At 44.0% G+C, this 22482-nt stretch overlaps 1 protein-coding gene across 4 annotated transcripts in view; it reads right to left on the reverse strand.

Annotated features, from left to right (window-relative positions):
* The window catches only part of INSR (insulin receptor), a 151396-nt gene that overhangs the window by 111191 nt on the left and 17723 nt on the right, over nucleotides 1-22482 (reverse strand). For all 4 annotated transcript variants that reach the window (XM_072600842.1, XM_072600840.1, XM_072600839.1 and 1 more), the window contains exon 2: nucleotides 16868-17419. In XM_072600842.1, the coding sequence (XP_072456943.1) occupies nucleotides 16868-17419 (552 nt within the window). The remainder of the gene's footprint in view (nucleotides 1-16867; nucleotides 17420-22482) is intronic.

The raw sequence follows: 22482 nt of genomic DNA on the forward strand, positions 1-22482 counted from the left end.
GGGTGGTGCCTCCTAAAGGCTTGGGGGACTGTGGTAATTATTCAAACTAAGACAACCATGAAGTTGGCCAAAAGAATTGACTCTTCCTTTCATTTGAACACTGAGAGGCCATTGTAGGGCTATCAAGTGGCCAAATTTCAATACTGTGTCTCAGAGAAGAGGAAGGCCTAAGGAGAGGGGAAGAGACTGGAATGCCAGAGCAGGTCAATGGAGTAGTCAGAACACAAACAACCTTTATCCATTAAGTTCACTGTCTTACATGGACGTGGTTCATGACACCCCAAATATTAGCATCAAAGATCACTGATCCCAGATCATCATAACTGATAAGATACTGAGGAAAAAGTTTGAAATATTATGAGAATTACCAAAACGTAACACAGAGACACTATGTGAGCACATGCTGCTGGAAAAATGGCACCCATGGACTTGTTTGACACAGGGCTGCCAAGAACCTTCAATTTGTTTAAAAAAAAAAAGTGCGTTGAAGAGGGATGAAAAAGAGGTATGCCCATATTACAGTTGCCTACATATGTAGCTTCCATGGGCCAAGGGGATGAACACTGTGGAGAGAATCAGAAACGTAACTTGGAGTCCCTGCTGTAATGACTGGTTTGAATCTCTGAATGCCTCATCTGTAAAATAAGGAGACTAATGTTATTTACCTCACTCACAGGGCTTGCAGCAGGGACAGAGTTTGTGAACCTTTATCCAAACATCCATTGTTACCATTCTTGCATTTGGTAAACTTTAATGCAGTAGAAAAATGTGAATCATTCTCAATTTCCATAGTCACAGTAATAATAACCCCTCCCATTTCCATGGCCCTGAAAAGCCTTCCCTATCCAATTATCTCCACTGGAGCATTCCCACAACCCAGGCAAGGATGATCACCTCCATTTTACAAAGGCCTGGAGATGTTATTGATTTCATAAGGCAGTGATACCAAATGAGTCAATATATTGAAGGTGAGTGACTTTATCAATGGGACAACTCTTTCCACACGAACTCACAATCCATTGATAATTTATAATCTTGGAGAATGGCCCGAGGCTCAGGTGTCTTGTCCATGGTCACCCAGCCAGTGTCAGAGGTGGTGACTTCCTGAGTCAGAGTCAAACAGTACCTCCACATGGCCTCAATAATAATGACAGCTGACCTTTAGGGAGTTTACATAGTCATATTAAAAGGAAGCAAAGCCAGTTTCCTCAACCATAAAATGAGGGATTTGGACTGGAATCAAAGGTTTATAGACTTGGAGCCTGAAAGGACCTCGAAGGCAACTAATCCAATCTCCTAATTTTACAGAGAAAGAAACTGAGTCCCCATAAACGCAAAGTGATGGATAGGCCTCTTCTCCCTGAATCTGACATTCTCCCCCTCACCCCTAACTGTGCCCTTTAAGAAGCACAGGGACCTTTTGGCTCTCTCCTCACTCTTCTCACCTGGGCTTCCTTGGCTTTTTCAAGACTCACCTCAAACCCTATCTTCAAACAGGAGGGCTGGCCTGGTCAAACCTTAGTACCTCCCTTCAGGGATTAACCTTCCTATGGAGATTAACCTGTTTCTATCTTAAATGTGGGGCAGTTAGGTAGTGCAGTATATACAGCGCTGGGCTTAGAGTTGGGAGCACCTGAGTTCAAATCCAGCCTCAGACACTTAAGAGCCATGTGACCCTGGGCAAGTCATTTAACCCTGATTGCCTCAGTTTCCTCATTTATAAAATGAGCTAGAGAAGGAAATGGCAAACCACTCCAGGATCTTTGCCAAGAAAACCCCAAATGGAGTCACAAAGAGTCAGATATGACTGAAAACAGCTGAACAACAATCTTGAATATACGATTTCTTTTTGTTCTTGTTATATGTTCTCCCCTGTTGGAATGGGAGTTCTTTAAGGGCAAGGACCATGTTTTCGTCTTAGCTCTGAGCCTAGTATATAATAAGTGCTTAATAAATGCTTGCTGCCAGAGATACTGAAGGTATTCTTTTCCTTACTTCACAAAGAAGGAAACTGAGAATTTCTAGCTGGGAAGGACTTTGCTAAGGCATCAGATCTTAGAGGAGGAGCTAAAAGGGATTTCACAGGCCATCTTACCACCACCACTCCCTGCCCCCGTTTATTTTATAAATCATTTAAGTCTAGGAGTTTCTGACCTTTTTTGTGTGTCCTAAACCCCTTTGATAGTCTGACCTCCAGCTCAGAATAATCTTTTTAAAATAATTAAAGGAAATGTTAAATTGAAAATAAAGATGGAATTTTCTTCCCTTCCAAGTTCACAGATCCCCTGAAATTCATCTACCTCAGTATAAGAATTCCTGATCTAGTCCAGCCTCATCACTTTACAAAGGAAGAAACTGAGGCCCACAGAAGGTGAGCATCAAGTCCAAAATCAGAGAAAGAATAAGCAACAGATCTCCTGACTCCTGATACAGCATTCCATCTGCCACAACTTGGTGCTGAGTATCCAATATTCAGACTGTCTTATGCCCAGAGTCTTAGTATCCCTGACCTGCCCCCCTAACCCCACCCCAGGCCTACTCACCAGCTCATTCACCAGTCTCTAGTGGGAGCTACCACACAAAAAGAGAAGATAATTAGGAAATTCGGTCAACGACCTTCTGACCACCTATTGTTAGGGATTGAGAAGGGCTTCGTACAATTTCCTCCAGGACACAATGAGTTCCTCTACAAACTTCATAATGTAGCTGAGAACTCCCCAAACAATTCCACTAATAATAGACTCCACTTACCAAGTGATTTTCCTCCCAGAAGCTGGGGGGAGTAAAGGAGGGGAGGCGTGGAAAGTTTTTTACAATGGCCATTCTTACATCATAAACTGCACTTTGAAGAGTATATTTACAAAACTACCCCTTGCCAAAATCCGTTCCTTCCAGAGGAAACATTAAACTGGCTGCCAGCTGCTCAGACCTCCAGCAAAAAGGACCAGTTCTCAAGGTAATCAGCCAGTCCAGGGATAGAGGAAAACCAATGGGAGTTTGTCATCTTGGTCTTCAAACAAAGAAAGCCCCTTGATGAAGGGCTTTAATGAAAGGATGCCCACTGAGAACAGGATAAAAGGGAAGGGAACTGTTATTTATACTGAGAAGATTTAGGAGAAGGGGGAAAGGAATGGAACACACTCCATCCCTAGAGTCGAGACATGTGGGTTGTATAGTTCTGGCCCTACTACTAAAAAAACAAGTCGCTGTATGACCTTGGGGAAATTTCTTCTCCTCCCTGGGCCTCAGTTTCTCCATATATACCATGAAGGGATTGGTTTACATTATAGTCCGTCTTTTTAAAAATACTTAATTTTTTTTTTTACATTTTAAATTCCAAACAGCCTCCCTCTTTCCCTCTCTACCCCCCTCTAGAGAAGACCATCATTTGATAGAGATTTATAAATATATGTAAAACCATACCGTAGGAAATTCTATTTATCAGTTTTTTCTCTGGAGGTAGATAGTATCTTCCTTGATAGGTCCTTTGTGGTTGACTTGAGTGTTTATAATACTCAGAATAATTTGGCTGTTCACAGGTGTTCGTTGAACAATATTGTTGTTACTGTATACAGCGTTCTCCTGATTCTGTTCGTTTCACTTTTCGTTATTTCATGCAAGTCTTTCCATGTTTTTCTAAAATCAACCTACTCGTTATTTCTTACAGCACAGTAGTATGTCATCACAATTATATACCACAGCTTGTTCCACCATTCCCCAACTGACAGGCATCCCCTCAATTCCAAGTTCTTTGCCACCACAAAGAGAGCAGCTATAAATATTTTAGAACATATGGGTTCTTTTTCTTTTCCCCCAATTGCCTTGGGAAACAAACCTAATAGTGGTATTTCTGGGTCAAAGGGTATACAAAGGTTTTTTGTTTTTTTTTAATATATTCCTTTTAGGGTTCCAAATTTCTTCCCAGCTCTGACAATTTGATCACTGAGTGGTAGAAGAAAGTCCAGGTACTTCATTCTCACTTAGGACAGGTAGGAAGATGGAGAAGAAGATAGATGGAGGGATGTGCTAATGGATGGATGACCCATATAGGATGTTTTCCCCAGGAAAGGGAGGCATTCACACTTCCATCTAAGAAGTCTTCAGACATAAGCTTTTCAGAAGATGGCTCTGAGATTCTGCGACATGGGCTAATGCACCACCCTCCTAGTGCCCATGAGGGCAACACTCCAATAACGTCACAGGACCACAGGACATTTGGCAGAAGTCAAGTCTGTGGCCATTGTGCAAAGGAACAGCCCCACGGAGAGGTGGGGGGAGAGAAAGAATTAAACCTCTGATACAATTGAGCCAGGCAAGAGAAGGAGGCACAGTAAAAGCTATAAGCAGCCAGTGCTGGAAAGCAGAGATAGAGGAATAAAGGGCATCCTTGGAAAAAACTGGTACACGGATTGATTCAGAGCTTTAATAAGGAACCTTTGTGCCTGGGGCAAGCATGAAGGCAAGAAACAAGGCACCACACAATACAGGGACACAGGGATGCAAGGGCAAGGCTGATGCTGCTGATGGCATTGTCCTGCAAGCGCAGAAGCTCACCTCAACTCATCCCTTAGGAGCTTCCTATCTTGTGAACTAAGTGCTAACAATTTCTGTTGTTTCTCCAACACTAAGAATTTCAAATACCCTCTAAACTGGGCATCCAGGGGCAAAGTCCTGTTTATTCCACAGTACTTATGGGTCTGCTTCCATTTATCCAACAAATACTTAACACCCATGTGAGGTTTCCCTGATGGGGTGGAGGAAGGCAAGGCAAAAACATATGGTATAGCAAATAGAGCCTCGAACCATAGCAAGCCTGGATTATAGTGCCGACTTCTAGCTGTGACTCTAAGAATCTTCTCTCTGAATCCTGTGTTTATCCACTGTAAGATGAAAGCAATCCCATCCAACTCTAACATTTCCAGTGTCCTGTGGTTCAGAGGACAAGGCAGGCTCTATCTTCAAGGTATGAACAGTAAAGAATGGGCCGCCAGGGCTAGCTCCATTCTACAAGAAGGGCTGGCTTACCACCTGGCAATGATCACCTTACACAGGGGGCATGGCTATCTTTCCCCATCAGGAGGATATAATCAGAGGGATGGGAAAACCCTCTATCCTGCCCAGATCACATATTGAGAGCTGCACTCAATTCTGAAGGCCATTTCTAGGAAGGACAATGATAAGCTGAAAAGCAAATGGAAAAGAGAAAACAGGATGGTAGAGGGTCTTGAAATTATGCCCTGGAAGTAAAATTTGAAGGAACTGAGGAAGTGTATTTTTTTTCAGTGCTAGCATCATGCCCAGTACACAGCGGATAATTAATAAATGTTGGTTGACATGATATATCTATCCTGGAGAAGAGAAGACCTAGTTGGGGTATTTGGGGGGCAGGAATCCCGAGAGCTGTCTTCAAGTACTTGAAGGGCTGGGGAAGGGAGATTACATTCATTCTGCTTGGCCTCAAAGGGCAGAACTAGGAGAAATGGGTGTAAGTGGCAGGAGGCCAGATTTTGGCTAAACATAAGGAAAAACTTACTAACAATTAGAGCTGTCCAACAGTAGAATGAGCTGCCGCCTTCCGTGGGAGGGAGTGGGCTTTCTTTCACTGGAGATCCTTAGGCAAAGATTGGAGGCCACTTGCCAGGGATGTTGTACAGAAGAATCCTACCCAGGTACTGGTTGGTTTACACTGCCCCAAGGTCTCCTCCTTCCATTTATGAGACCCTTGACTTGTCCAAGGTCACCCCAGGAGTCAATGACAGAAGTAAGGCTTTGGACCAGGCCTCCTAAGCCCTGTCCCATGCTGCCTCCCAGTCATCCAGAAGCATCTGACAGCCTCTGAACGAGGGCTGGAAACACAGCCAGCAAGCCCATGCCAGGGCTCGTGCAGCAGGTCAAACCGCCCGTCGACTTCGGTCCTGGCACGGCCTACGCTGCTGAGTCCCTGCGACAAACCCACAAGCAAATGACAGGGTGTGTATGGGGGTGTGTGTGAAAATTCGACTGAAGAATCTTCGAGCCTCCTTGGAAGTGGAGCCAAGAGGGCTGGTGAGACTGAAAAGGCTGGGCCAAAGTGCAAGTTCCCCTCAGCAAGAAGAGCAGGGGGACCCATCATGTGCACATTCCCTGATTCCTTGGGAACCTTCTTTCATGGGGCTGGGGAAAGCAGCCTGGACTAAGGAGAGAGACTGCTCTGCCCCTGACTCACTCAGTGACCTCAACTGATCTCTTCATTTCACTGGCCTCAGTTTACAAATCAGTAAGATGAAAGGGTTTGGTTTAAGGGTTTGGTCTCTATGTTGTTTTCCAGATTTCATACCTGCCGCTAGCTCACTGTGTGACGTTGGACAAGCCCCTTTCTCCTCAGAGTATTACATTTTCCCATTTATAAAATGAGAATTTTGGATAAAAGTAAGGATTCCCTAGGTTCCTAAGCAGGAAGCTGCTCTACACTTTACCCAGCGGCTCCTAGCATTGCCTGGGATAGGGCAAGGTGGGGAATGGGGAGAGGGGAGGAAGCCTTGCCTAGGAAAAATTTAAGTTCAAGTTTGGACAAATCCTTCTCAGGAGGAGCAAGGACCACAGCTATCTCATGAGTATGGCTTCCAGCCATATTTGTCCCTTTAAAAAGAAAGGATAGCTCCCTTCCATACACTTATTGGGCTACAGCACTTCAAATGTGGACCAGATTCTAATTTCTGAAGATCTCCTAGCTCACAATCAACTGACAATCAACTGACATTGACCTACAGACAGCCCCTGAAGTGAAAGCTAGCATTTATATGGAGCTTTAAAAGCACTTTACAAATACTTTCTCCTTTTTATCCTCACAACAACCCTGTAAGGTAGGTGCTTTTACATTTTACAGAGGAAGAAACTGAAGTTAGAGAGGTTAAAAGATTTGCTCAGCGTCTTCCTGCTAAGTGTCTGAGGTAGGATTTGAATCCAGGTCTCTGACTGTAGGTCCAATGCTCTATCCACTGTGCCACCTCCCTTCCTTGTCATGAATCAAGCACTAGAATTAGAGTCAGGAGATCTGGATTTGAAATCTGGCTCTTATACATTTGCCCGCTCTCAGTTTTATCATCTATAAAATGGGGACAACCTTATTTACCTTATGGGGACACTTATAAGCAAAATGGTTTGTAAACCTTGAAGCATAGAAGAAATGTGAACCATTCATTACCATTTTCTTTATTAATAATGAAGTCTGGAATAATTTCAATTCTCCCATCTCCTGAGTCGATGGTCAGGGAGGAAAAGACACAGTTCCTCGATGCAGATGTGAGCACATTTGGTTCTCAAACGTCACCCCTCATCCATGAGCCCCCATTTCCTGACCCCCCACCTACTCTCACTCCCCTCAAACTACCTTGTATTTGCACTGCTGCTATTTTTGTCGATACTTACATTTATAGATTTCTGTAGTTTCCATTCCAACAAAATGGAAACTCTTTGAGGGAAGAGCCTGTTTCATTTCTTTGTATCCCCAGAGATTAGCAAAATGCCTAGCACACAAAATATGTTTAATAAGTACTTGCTGATTATTTGATGGATATAAATATATTAGAAAATCCATCTGTTAGGGGCAGCTAGTTGGTGCAGTGGATAGAGCACTGGCCTTGAAGTTAGGGGGACCTTAGTTCAAATCTGACCTCAGACACTCATAAGCTGTGTGACCCTGGATGAGTCACCTAACCCTAATTGTCTCCAAAAAAAAAGAAAAGAAAGTCCCTCTCTTCCTATTTTCCAACACCACCCTGGACAGAGGCTAAGGGCTTATAAACCAGGTAAGGGAATTCTCTCCCCCAAAGTTTACATGAAGATGGGAAAACTCCCTAAAGTGTGAGTTACTAACCTCCAGGGAAACCTGGAGCTTTCCATATGGAAGTACTGGCTAACTTCCTCACTGTTTACCCAAGAATGTAACTGATAATCCCACTGGGCCATGGGAGCTGTGAGTCACAGGCCAGGCTGACGTCCACGGCATGCTGGGTACGGGACAGCTTCCCCAACCTCACTTTTCCCACGGTGGCCCCAGAGGACCTTGTAACTCTTAAAGTCATGAAGGCCGAGCTTCGGATTGGAGATTTCTGCATCAGTTTTCTGCATCTGCATTTCAGCTGACAGTTCTCTTCAGAGGGAGTAAAAGGGACTAGCAGAGAAGCCCCTAGTATATATTATTAAGTGGTATAGCAAAAAGAGCACAGGTCTAGAAATCGGAAGACATGAGTTCAAATCCCAGCTCTGCTCCAAACAACCTGTGAGACCTTGGGCAAGCTACTTCCCCTTTCTTTTGGCTTCCCAATCTCTAAAAATGAGGAAATAATATCAGATAAACTCTGAGGTCCTTGAAGCACTCAGTTCTAGGACAGGATCATTTTGCTCCAATACAGGTTGATGGAAACACTCAGGAATTCCTCATCCCTCTTTGTAAGGTCAAGGAAGGATTAGGCTTGTTCTGGTGGGCCCCTGAGGGCAGAATCAGGGGCAGTGGCTTTATAAAGAAGCCAATTTAGACTCAGAGTGAGAAAAATTTTCCTAATGATTGGAGCTGTACAAAAGTGAAAATGGGCTGGAAAGCAGTGGCCTCCCCTTCATCAGTGATCTTCATGCAAAGACTGCAATGAGAACAACTGTCAGTCACGTGAAGGTGGGGATTCCTTTTAGGTACAAATTGGTCTAAATGATCGAGGTCCAGCTCTGAAATTCTGGGATTTCCTATCATCACCCATGTTCCTTCATTCCCATAAAACCTCACAGAACCATGGGAGTTACGAGCTGGAAGAAGAGATAAGCTAGTTCAAGTCTTATCATTAAAAAAAAAAGTTATTTCTATCTTTTGTTTTTATGTCACTTTCATTTCTGAATATAATCCTCTTCTTCCCTAAAAAACTATCCATTGTAACAATGAATAAAAAAAATAAAGGAAAAAAGCAAAATTAACAATGCCTCAACCAAGGTTGATGGAATGTTGCAGACCCACAGTCCCCCACGAGGCAAAGAAAGACAAGAGGTACATTTTGTCCCTTCCTCTTCAGGGCTAAGTTGGATCATTAATATTACAAACCATCCCACTTCTTTTGTTTCTTCCATTACATTATTGTAGTCCTTGATGATACTGTTTTCCAGACTTTGCTCCCTCCACTTTTCATCAGTTCATAAAGAACTTTCCCTGATTCTCTGTCATGACTTCTTAGAACACAATCATTTTCCATCTCATTCACTTGGCTCCAAGACACAGGAAAAGGTGCCTCCTTTCACTGCCCTGCTGAAGTGGGGGACTACGGGTGTGGAACACTGCACATGCCAGATTTTTTCCATGTGCAGGCTAGCTTGGCTACACTTTCCTTCCCTTTTTTTATTTTTTGTTATAAGGGTCAGTTCTTTGGAGAGGAGACTATATGAGATGTAGTTAGCTATGCAGGTGATGTAAAAAATAAAAAGATGTCAATGAGAAATGTATTTTTTTAAAAGGAATAGATTATTTCCCCCCGTGTTCTGAAGACACGTGGTTGTAGGTTTTTGAGGCATCTTATTTCTGCTGTTTTGGTTTTTCTTTGGTTGTTTGTTTTAAGGATCCAGAGCAAGGCTTCTTAACCAGGCTCCATAAACTTGTTTTTCAATGTTTTGAGACTGTTGATTAAATGGCTCCCTTTATAATTTTGTGTTTTCTATTAATGCATTCAACATGATTCTGAGAGGAAGTCAACAGACTTCTTCCAGATACCTTTAGCCTCAGCAAAAGCCCAGGTCAGAGAGAAGGAAGAAAATGAGTCTTTTTCTCCAGAAGTGGGAAAGCTGAAGTGTTTATAGCAGGTTGGTAGAGAAAGAACTACCAGGTAAAACACACCAATTCTCCTGTGCAAAAATGACAACTGGGCCACACCAAGGACAAAGGTGAGGAGGCTGGAAGAAGACAGACAGGCAAAGAGCTTTGGTAATTACCCCTGCAAACTCACTTTCTCAGTAAGCTTCAACCTTTAGTAAGTAGCTCACTTGGTTAATTTACTTTGCAAACCCTTCATAAACAGTACAAAGGTAATTGCACGCCCAGCCCAGCCCAGACTCAAATGGTCACAAATTCCACAGGGCTAGGGCCAAGTTAATTCTGTGGTACCATACAGCAGGGTGCTAGGTCAGGAAGAAAATCAAAACAGAAGGAGTCCACAGTCCGCTCACTGAGAAACTAAAGCCATTTCCTCCAAATAAATCCAGTCGTCATTCTGCTTTATTAAACCACTTCTGAGTAATCAGATCTCTGGGCGAAGATGAAGGGCCAACATGCCCATGAGGACATGGCCCCAAGACCCAGCCAAAAACCTGGCCTCCCTGGGAAGCCAGATCTGGACTCTGCTGTTCCGTTCATTCATTCATTTAGTTATTTGAAAGGCATTTATTGAGTGCCTACTATATACCAAGCTAGGCACTGGGGACGCAGACAGAAAGAAAAATGTTCCTGAGGGAGGGAAGGGAGAAGGACACATGTATGCAGATAAAGGAAATTTTAAAATATTTAAAATCAATACAAAGTAATGAAGTGGGAAGGAAGTGCGGGAGATCAGGATGGGTGGGGTTCCAGCAGGCACTGAGCCCAAAGGAAAAACTGAAAATTTTTTTTTTTAATTTATGGAATAAACCAAGCCCTTCCATAACACAGTATAATAAAAAAGGATGATTGCACATAAAACTGCAAGTGTATTATGTACGATTTGCTATTCCTTTAAATATATAATAAAGTTATCATGTACATTTCTTTTTTCCCTTTTTTTTCTCCCCCCCAACCCTAGAGCTGACTAGTGTTAGACACAAATACAGAAATACACACGCACATACATAGTTACAAATTATTCTGTATGTATTTCTCTTTATCAGTTCTTTCTCGATACAGATAGCATCTTTCTTTGCATGTCCTTTATAGTTAATTTGGGTATTGATAATACTTTTTATTTATATTTTTAATTTTTTATTGATATGATAATCAATATGTTTATATTTATAATAGTCAAAATGACTAATTTGTTCAAAGTCATTCTTAAAGGAAGCTAAGAATGTCAAGATGAAAACGTGAAGAAGAAAAACATTCTAGGCTACTATCACTTGGAGGTCTGTTCCTGGACCCTCAAATGATTGCCATCACTGCTGGATACCCTCATTGGAGGGCTCACCTCCCCTCTCCCTTTGCTATACACTCTTACATCCTAGTGAGCTTTATAAAAAGGATACATATTCACAAAGAAAAAAATTAATCCATTAAAAATGTCCAAAAATAGGTATTAAGTACTTAATAAAAACAACAGCAACCACTGATACTTATCTATCATTTTAAAGTTAGGTGCCTTATATACACTAGCTCATTTGAGTCTCACAGCTCTAGAGGTAGGTGCTCCCATCAGCCCCATTTTACATGTGAGGAAACCGAGGTTCAGGTAACTTGTCTATGGTCACACAGCTAACGAGTGTCAGAGACGGCATTTGAACTCAGGTCTCATTGACTCCAGGTCCAGCACACAATCCATTGTGCCAACTAAGTGCCTCTCTAATTTGAGAACACAAAGGTTACACCACATCTTATTAGTGTAAAGGAAGTCTGATAAGTAAACTCAGCTGGCTGGCTTTCGGCTTACTGAGCCAATAAACCTTGTTTCTCTAAGGATCAACTCACACCACATGATACGAGTGTCATCTTGGGCCAAGAGCTGCTGCTGTGTGACTTCCCCTCTCCAGCATCCCAGCAGAATTCCACTTGTCTTTCCCAGAATCCCACTGCTCTTTCCCAGAATCCTCTGCTGGCTCTAGCTCAGGGTCATGAGCTTTTGCGTTCATCCCATTCCATCCTTAACATCTATGCCACACCTCCAACCCAACTGGGAAGCTGACCCTAGCCTGGCCCCAGTTGCTGTGTACACACCCACCCACATAATCACCAACTATACTTAACCTATGTATCACCCAGAGATTAAGACACCCTCTCACCATCAATCTCCCTTTGGTGCTCCTTTCTGACACAACAACCTAGAAACTCTCACTCTCCTTTACACACAGCATACCACAGAATCTTAGAGTCAGAAAAAATCTGACGCAATCCAGTTCAACCTCAACAAGAATTCCCCCTATGATATCCCTCCCTCCCAGATCATGCAGTCTGTGCTTAAACACCTACAGTGATGGGGAACTCATTATCCATTTTTTTAATAGCTCTGTTAGGAAGTTTGTCCTCACAGAAGCTTAAATCTGCCTCTGCAACAATGCCACCTCTGGGGATCTTTCCCTGATTTCTGCACCCTCCACATCCAACAGTGAGCCCAGTCTTTTCCATCTCATTGTCCTTGTACTATATTTATTTGTATACATATTGTACTCCTTCCACTTCCAGTAGGGTGTAAGCTCTTTGAGGACAGGGACTGTCATTTTTGTCTCTGAACCCCCAGTGCCTTTCACAGGGACTGGCACATAGTGGGCACTTCAATACTTGTCCTTCCTGCCCTCAAGTTTACATTCTAGAGGGGGAACTAATGTGCACAGTCCCTAAATCTGTTCATTGTGAAGCAAATGACCTATAAACGTCCAAGTCCTGCCCATGTGGGAATGAGTGGTACTTGGGACCGGTTCAACCTAGCTTGAGGTGAGAGTTCAGCGATATCTGGAGTCTTTCAAAACCTTAACTGGAAGGTTGGCTCGGCCCCCAAGAGCCAGGAGATATAGGTTAAAAGACTCACCAAGCAGGCTCAGGATGGAAAGAACAGTTATCTCCCACCATCTGTTTCCAGGAGACTGGCAGTCCCAACACTCTCCTCACCCAACACACACACGCTTTCAAGCACACTCATGCATGCACACACTACACACGACAGCTTCTGAATAAATCAGAAATAAACAAGCTTCCAACACAGCCTGAGGGGCCCAAGAAGGTGTTCAAGGGACACTCACGAGTGTTCATACCCATAACCTTCCGTAGCAACCCACAGACGTGTGTTCTGAGCTGAGAGAAAAACAGACCACATTCTCAGGAGCCAAGATTAGATAAGCGAACACATAAAATGTCAGGGGCATTTTTCAAGCCCCAGACTAATTATTGCCAATCTCCAGAGCAAGAGAACTGAAAGAGAAAAGAGGCAATTAAAAAAAAATGATTATGAGAGGAGAAGATAAAGAGTTGAGCCTTATAGTAGGAAGATCTGTGTTTGAGTCCTGTCTCTGATCTATACTGGCTGTGTGACACCCTGGGCAAGTCACTTGATCCCAGAGAATGAAGTTACAGATGAACTGCAGATGTTGATCAGTGGAGGGAGTTTCCAATATGAGTTTCCTACGCTAATAAACTCCTTGATCCAGCCAAAATAAAATAAAATAAAAAAGTAGACCCTTAGTTATGGCATGAGGCTGAGATAGGGAATCAAACATTTAACATGCCCCATTAGACTTGGAGTTCATTGAAGACAGGGACTGTCTTTTGTCTTTCTTCATTTCCCTGGCACATGGCCCAGTGCCTGGCACACAGCAGGCACTTAATAAATGTTTGTTGACTGACTGACTCAATGACAAACAAAATTTGGTGAGAAACTGATCCCAGTGACCTTCTCCCTAAGACCAGGCCAGAAGAGTCCTCTAGAAGGCTCAGTGGCTGATTGGGGGCACCAGATAGCTGGAGCCAGGTACCTCCAGAGTTATCCTCTGGCCACCAACCCACACATGAGGGTCAGCCTTACCAATCTTCAATAAACTGCAAAAGAATCATGATCAGAAAACCCACATGTAAATAGCTAAGTATATGGATAATAATAACATGAGCAGGGAGAGAAGAAGCGGAGAGGGTTCAGAAAATATATCCCATAGAAAGGCTCAGACTTAAGGAACAGGCAAAGGAGTGCAGTGAAGGCATCCCAAGCCTCAGCAGGGAACTATGCAAAGGCACGGAGATAGGAGATAGAATGCTGAGCTCAGGGGAACCCAGTTTGCTCAAGAGTAGAATTCATAAAGGGAAATGATGTTAAATTGGCCTGGAAGAGTAAGCTAGAGAAAAGTTGTGAAGGGCTTTAAGGATCAAGCTAAGCAGTTTGGGATTTTTTCCCCTAGAAGCAACAGGGATCTACAGAAAGTTCTTTTAAAACTATAATAATCATGTTTCTCAAATGGTAAACATCAAATCTTCAGTCTCTCCTCTGCCTAATCCCCTGACCTACGCTGTGTTTACAGTTTGGGGGATTTCCTTCTTTTCTTTAAAAATTACTTATTTAGTATTTTGTTTTTCAGGATTTTCTTTCAATATCAAATTTGTATCACAATTACCTTAGAGAATCCCAGCGGCAAAAGAAAAATCTTTTTAAAAACCCATGTCACCAGACAGGATCCTTTTCAAAATACACAGTTCCACACTTTTAATTTGTGCTTGGAATTACTGACTTCTCCTAGCACATGATCACTCACACACACACACATGCATACATACACACACATACACACACACACACACACACACACACACACAAAAACAACATACCCTTGTACTGATGGTCACACAAATATGCAGTTATTAAGCACTCAGTATGTAGTCCCAGACCCTGTGCTAAGTAGTAGGGGTACAAAGGAAAGCAAAAAGACCCCAACCTCTCATCCTTCCACAAACAGCTTCTTGACTAGCTTGGGATCCCAGAATTTCAAGATGGAGCTCTACAGACCACAAGTCCAGCCATCTCACCCCCATTTTAAGAAGAGGAAACTGACATGCAGAAACAAGCAAAGTCTTAACCAAGGTCTTGGTGCCCTGGACTCCAGTGCCCTCACTCCTTTAAGTAGGAACAGACTTTTCTGCCCCCAGAGGACATGTGCCAGGATAATCCTCCACAAAGCCTGTTTCCTCCAGTTCCCCTAGAGAGCAGGCGGTGCCTACCACATCTTTGTAGCCAATAAATATTTGCATCCCAGATGGCATCAATAAATATTTGCTGAAGGGATGAGTGAGTCCATTTGATGATTCCATCTGACCAGCCTCCCTGCCTCCAGCTTCCACCCTCTCTAATCTAGCCTTGAAACTACCATCAAAAGATATTGCTCCTCACATCCAGATATGTCCCGTTTAAAACACCTTTGGTAGCTCTTAGTTCCCCCTGAGAGGAAACATAAACTGCTCATTCCAACATCTAATGTCCTCCAAAATCTGGCCTCCACCTCTTTTTCCCCAGCCTGATTCGATAACTCCAGCCCACCTAGACTGGCACTGTTTCCTGATCTCCCTCTAGATTAATGGATTTCTCTCCAACTGTCCGGATCAGTCTGGCTTAATTACTCTCTGCCCACTCTCTCTAGCTACTACAAACCTCCTCTCCCAGCTTAGTCCAGCTGAGGTATCACCACCTCCATGGAGCTTTAGCTGGAGAAAAAGAAGCCCTTCCTTCTCTCCTGAAATTTCACTAGAGCACTTGAGATGTTTCTTTGGACCTCTACCTTATATCCTATTTATGTTGTATTTCCCCTAAGCCCTTCCCATCTCCGCACCTCTCTCCCAACAACAAATGGATTGGAAGGGGAGGGTGAAGGGTTGGCTGGATTTGTGATTTCACTGGTACAAGGAATTCTCAGTAAGAAGATTCCCTCCACTACTTTGAGTCAGCACCTTCTCACTAACCATGGTCTTAGAAGAGCTACCTGTAGCACTAAGAGGTAAAGTGATTTGCCCAAGGTCAGAAGGATGTGTCAAAGGTAGAATCTGAACTCGGGTCTTCCCGATTACTCCAGCTCCAGACAGTAGGCACTTAATAACATTGGTTAAATTTGCTGGATTTTATTGATGCCCCTAACAAGACAGGCCAAAAACACCAAGGGGGAAATTCACCCCATTTTTAACTAGGTATAATAATGACTGCTCACACTGATAAAGTGCTGACTTAAGGTTTGTAAATCACCTTCCATACATTCACTCATCAGAGACTCTCAGCTCTGTCAAACAGGCACGCCAGCTGTTACCATAGGCATTTCACAGAGGAGCAGAGTGAGGAGCTAATGGACTTCCCATTACTGGTCACAGTAAGTAATTTGGATTTGGAACTCGGGTTTTTCCTGATCCAGGGCCAACACTCTTGCCACAAAAACCCCTGGGAAGGGAAGACTTGATCAGGTTATAAGCTATAACACATGGAACAAAGAGCTGGCAGGGCCCTTAGAACACAGGATGTCAGAGCTGGGAGGGAACTTAGAACATATGATGTCAGAGCTGGGAGGGAACTTAGAACACACGATGTCAGAGCTAGGAGGGTCCTTAGAACACAGAATGTCAGAGCTGGGAGGGCCCTTAGAACAGAGGATGTCAGGGTTGGGAGGGCCTTAGAATACAGAATGTCAGACCTGGGAAAGAACTTAGAACACAGGATGTCAGAGCTGGGAGGGCCTTAGAACACAGAATGTCAGAGCTGGGAGGGAACTTAGAACACAGGATGTCAGAGCTGGGAGGGAACTTAGAACACAGGATGTTGGACCTGGGAGGGAACTTAGAACGCAGGATGTCAGAGCTGGGAGGGAACTTAGAACACAGGATGTCAGACCTGGGAGGGAACTTAGAACACAGGATGTCAGACCTGGGAGGGAACTTAGAACACAGGATGTCAGGGCTGTGAGGGCCTGAGAACACAGAATGTCAGAGCTGGGAGGACCCTTAGAACACAGAATGTCAGAGTTGGGAGGGCCCTTAGAATATACAATGTCAAAGGTAGTGGGGAGGAGGGGAGAAGGGGAACTTAGATCAGAAAATATTCAAGTCTATAAGTACCAGATATAGACTTTGAACCAACTCCCATCTCCCAACTCCACGGCTGGTTCTGTTTCCACTTCACTGCACTTGAAGGATAATAACAAAGGACCGGACCCCAGGTCCTACCTTTCTGGCAATGGTTGTGGGTCCAGCACCGTTCAATAAACTGGCCGTTGATCACTGTGGACTTGCAGCTGTTGACGCCCTTTACTGCCCCTGGGCAGACATCGCCACACTCCTCTTTGTCATCTTTGTTTTCCACGATATAGTTGTCCTCCACTGAGTCTAGAATCTGAGACCAGTCAATGGTTGACAAGTAGCATAGCTCATTATTCTTCTCAATGCGCACGGCTCCACGGGTGATGTTCATCAGGCTGTGGAGGCCAATCTCCTTGAGGTGAACCATCTCGAAAATGACCAAGGCATAGTTAAAAAAGAGGCGGGACCCTCGAATGACCGTCAAGTTGGGGAAAAGGTCCTTGAGGCTCTCAAGCCCATACACTCGGAAGAGCAACAAATACTCTGTGATCATGGTCAGTTTGGGGAAACTGAGGTCCCGGAAATCTTCAGGCTTTGTTTTAAACATCAGCAGTATCTGCAGGTTGCCCTCGATGACAGAACAGCGCTCCAACATGTTCAGCTGTGTGAGGTTATTCCTAATGTCCATACTCGGGCACACTGTAGGAAGAGGGAAGACAAGGGAAGTGTTTCACCAAAAGGCATGTCACATGAGGAACCTGACAGTTAAAAGGACTTTAAATACCCAAGTATTAAATACCCAGGCACCTCAGAGACCAAGTAAGTCCACCCCCTTATTTTACAGATAAATAACAGGTAATAAGGATAAGAGCTGAGATACAAAACCAGGTCGTTCCCCTCAAAGTCAGAGATCTCTCCTCTGTGTCCTCCTCTCCTGATCTTACTGATAAGGAAACTGAGACTCAGGGAGGCTAAGTGATTTGGCCATATAGGATCATTTCTGACCTCTATGTAATTAAATCAGGCAACATGGGATAAGTCATTACTTCTCAGAATGTCTCAGGGTCTCTGAAACCCTTTCAGGGAATTTTCAAAATAAAAATGATTTTCATAATAATACTAAAACATTATTTGCCTATTAAAATATGCCTTCCTTTTCCAACTACATATCTATGTGAGGCCAGCTTTTCTTCATATAGTTCAACCAAAACAACGTAATGTAACAAACTGAAAGCAGAAGAAGATAGTAGAATCCAGCTACCCTCCAGTAAAGCCAGCCATTAAACTGAGGGGAACGACCTGGTTTTGTGTCTAGGATCCTAAGTCTAGAACTAGAAGGAGCCTCTGAAGACATCTAGTCCAGCCTCCTCATTTTACAGATGGAGAAACTGAGGCTCAGGGAGTTAAGTGATTTGGCCCAGTTCCCACAAGGAATGAGCATCTGAGTAGGCAGGATTCAAACCTCTATCTTCTGACATCCTAGCCAATATTCATGGATGATGATGCTTTCATGTCCTCGAAGATCTATGATTTTGTGACCACGGCCCAGAGAAAGTGAAAGGCTTCACCCAAGGGCACACAAAGACCAATAAGGAATAACTGAGGATTTGTGAGCAAAGGAATGTTGTGACCAGATCCATAAAAATGCCAGCTCAAAATGACCAACCATGATGCCAAAGGATGTGGCCAAGGCAAGAATTCATTTTGCTTGACCATGCATATTTGCTACAAGAGTTTTGTCTTTCTTTTTTTTTACCCAATAGAAGAGGGGGAAAAAAGAGGAAGCAGATTTTTATTCATTTAAAAAATGAAATTGAATTTCAATTTTTTGTAATTAAAAGAAGAGGAAGAAAATGGCAGTTGAAGGAGGAGCTGAGACTAGAACTCAGGTCTTTCAGCACCATGCCTCGTGTTCTTTTCACCACAGCTTAAGGAGAGAAAGATAAACACTCAGTTGCCAGAATCTGCCAGCAGATTAAAATAAAACCAACCCCAGTAGAGCCCTCAGCTCACATTATGTAATTAGTATAGTGGGATTACAAGGAAGCAGGTTGTTGAGTAATGGGGTGGGGGTGGGGGGCTGCCTTGGGCAGAAGGAAGCCTCTGAAGTTCTATTTGGGGGGAGCTTCTTCACCCACTATGGTCTGGAGAGGGGGGATGGCTGGCTGGAGACACAGGATCCGAGCTGCTACGAAGACCTCCAGGCCCCCAACGCCAGCCCCCAGCTTCTGCTTGCACTGCTTAGGACTGAATGCCAAGGTGAACTTTCCCCAGCTCTCCAAGTTCACATTTGTTCAAAGGAAGAGTTACTTCTCAGAAACCAGCTCCCCAGAACTTGCTATGCCAGAGGGCAAACTGGAAAGACAGAAGAAATGCCACTGTATGTCTCACTACCAGGCTGCAAGGAAACTCTCCCAGCCCTCCCACTCTGCACACTACCGGCCTTTTGTCCCTTCTCCTCTTAATACAAATATCCCAAAAGAGAAAGCCCTGAACCAGAGCAGGGCAGTCCAACATGTGGCTATCCTTAACAACAGTAACTCCATGGGCAAGGAGATGGATCAGTTAGGGCCATATAAGCAAATTGGCTTCCCAAAGGAAGCTGTGAGCAGCTACAGACAAATGTCGTCACATTCTAGAGGTACTAGAAGGGTCCCTGGGAAACAGGGGAGTCTGACTGCCTTTCCCCATTGGACAAGAGGGGAAACTGTGGAAGCTAGCTTTACAGTGGATAGAGCGCTAGGTCTGGAGTCAGGAAGTCCTGAATTCACCTTCACATTCAGCCTTCAACATTTACAACCTGTGTGACCCTATGCAAGTCACTTCATCTTTGTCTGCCTCAGTTTCTTCAGCTGTAAAATGAGGATAATAATAGCACACTGTAATGATCAAAAGATACAATATTTGTAAAAAGGGCTTGGCGTAGTGCCTGGCACACAGTAGGTACGACATCAATGTTTATTCTTTCCTTCCTTTTTCTAAGGTCTCATCTAGATCTAAATTTATGTTTCCATGATATTAAAGGCAGGTGGAAAGCCAGATTGTTAGAAGTTTTAAATGCCGAACTGAGGGTTTTGCATCTTAACCTGGAGCTACAGGGGAGTCACTGATTATTTTCAAGGAGGGGAGTGAAATGGTCAGAGTTCTGCTATCAATAGCCCCCAGTCTATGACCACCATTCCCTGCCCTTTTCCCACCCACAGGAACAGGGGCTGTAAAGGAGCTGCCTCTTCATAGGAGTAGAGAAATTTCTCTGACTTTTTCTCTCCCTGATGCTGAGGCCTTGCCCTGAGTTTGTAATTCATCGCCATCAATGTGGATACCTGGCCAATCCTGACTACACATCCTGAGGGAGGCTAACTCAGCTTGTCTCCTTTCTCTGCCCTCACGCGGGCACCCTCGAGGATGGTCCATGAGGAAGATCTGGCTTCCGTCTTAGTGCCCTCCCCTACTCCTGCAGCCCATGAGCTCCAAAAGGGAGAGGGTTTGTGTTATCTCTCTGCTGAGGCTCCCCAGGACCTGGTCCCATCATCTGCATATGGCAGACACCCAGAAAACACGGCAAAGGCAGCATAGGCCATATCATACAAGGAATGGCTGAAGGAGCTAAAGATGGCAGCGTTGACTTTAATGAACCTTCTAGAAAGCTAAAAGGACCTTTTCAGGTTTATCCATCCTATCCAACTCCCTCATTTTCTAGATGAGGAGTCTGAGCTCCAGACCATCATTTGCCCAATGTCACACAGCTAATGCATGGCACTCGAACCTGAGATTCAGGTCCTCTGTGTCCAAAGCCCACATTCCTTGCATTGTGGCTACACTATTGAAGGAAATGGAAGGCCACATCTGCACATGCCCACAGGGTAGGAAGCAGGCACAGGACAGAGGCAGGGACCTTGGGGACTGCGTCACGTTTACAAACTTTACAAACATGGCACATTGTTCCTCCCTTCTTTGCCAAGACTGGGGACTGGGGGTGTGGAACTAGATTCTGTAAAGAATTTCAGGGGCAGCAAGGTGGAGCAGAGAATAGAGCACCAGCCCTGGAGTCAGGAAGACCTGAGTGCAAATTTGGCCTCAGACTCTTGACACTTACTAGTTGCATGACCTTGGGCAAGTCATTTAACCCCAATTACCTTGCCATCCCCCCTTCAAAAAAAGAAGAATTCCAGAGAGTATCTAGACCAATCTCATTTTCCAGAGAAGGAAACTAAAATCCAGAAGGAAACTAAAACCCATTTGCCCAAGGCATCCAGGACACTGGTAGAGCAAGCGTTCGAATCAGGTCCTTCATCAGATCAAGTGCCTAGACCGATAGATGTGACTGGTATGCAGAATAGATGCACTAAATGGCACCTCCTCCTGCTTCTTGATAAGGGTTGGTTCTCTGGCCAGGAGAAAGGGGAGGAATGTACCTGAAAATGAAGGTCATATAAAAACAAAAGATATCTTTTTTAAAATTAAAAATAATACTGTACAGCCCATGCTCTTGGTTGAGAAAAAACATAGTGAGGAAGTAACAAGGTCATAAATTTCAGGAGAGGCTTCCTAATGCTCAGAACCAACTCTCCTACCACATAACAGGCTGTCTCTCAAGAGGCTGATTCTCCTGATCAGAAGTATTCACATGGGATCTGCTTAATGGCCTTGAGGATCTCCCCAGACACTCTACATCTTTCTTGCTACATCCATAGCCCTTATTATTCTAAACACTAACTTCTATCTATAGCAGACTACATGGCTTCTGCCCCAATCCACTACCCTACCTAACCACTATTTGGGGAAGAAACCTGTTGCCTTTCCCTGAGCCCTGGCCCCAGTAGGTGACTCTAGCCACCAACACAAAACACAACACCTAGTTAACAAGGAGAGGGAGAGACAGCCCTGCCCAGCTCACAAAACCCTGGGGCTTTTTTATTGGAGTAATTAAAGACAAGTCTACTGTTTTCAACCCCCTTTCAAAACCAAACACCTGTTATCACTAATTCTCCACTGACTCACAGAACATTCTCCTTGCCAACCACTTTTCCGGCTCCACCACTCAACAACCCAAGAGTCCCCACTGGACTGAATGTTGACATTTGCAAATAGGGTTCAGAACTGGGACTTCCTTCTATGAAATAGTGACTACTTCCCATACTATCACCCATATGTTCTAAGTCTGGAAGGGAACACTAGGTGAAATAGAGACTAGTCCTGGACCTAGAATCCTTCATGGACTGTCCCACCAAAGCACTTTGGGGAACACTGCCTCCCCTTCTTTACCTCTTGGACCTCAAAGGAGCTTTCAGACACAAGATCTTAGTTGAATTTAGCAATCATTTAGTAAGCTTCTAAGAGGTGTAAGGCACAGTGCCCTAGATGCCAAGGATACAGAGACAAAAGCAAACCATATTGTCTCTACCATGGTGCAGAGAAAGACAAACTGAGGTCTTGGGTCTCAATTTGAACCTTTCCACTTACTCCCCACGTAACTTTGGACAGGTAACTACAAGTCTGGTTTCCTCATCGAAAGGATAAGAAGGTGAACTAGAATGTCTCTAAGGTCCCCTACAGCTCTAAATCTATGCTCTTTCCCATGTATATTCTGTTGGAGAGTAGGAGCAAGGGGACAAGCGCAGGGTCTGGCACACAGGACACAGGGAAATTATCGTGCACATAGAGTTAAAGTAAATCCAAGGTAGGATATTACCACCTGGGGGGAGAGGTCTCAGGTAAAAGGTGGCACTCACTTTACAGTTGAGGAAACCAAGGCTCAGAGA

Source organism: Notamacropus eugenii, chromosome 4, assembly GCF_028372415.1.
Source record: "Notamacropus eugenii isolate mMacEug1 chromosome 4, mMacEug1.pri_v2, whole genome shotgun sequence".
NCBI classification, from domain to species: domain Eukaryota; kingdom Metazoa; phylum Chordata; class Mammalia; order Diprotodontia; family Macropodidae; genus Notamacropus; species Notamacropus eugenii.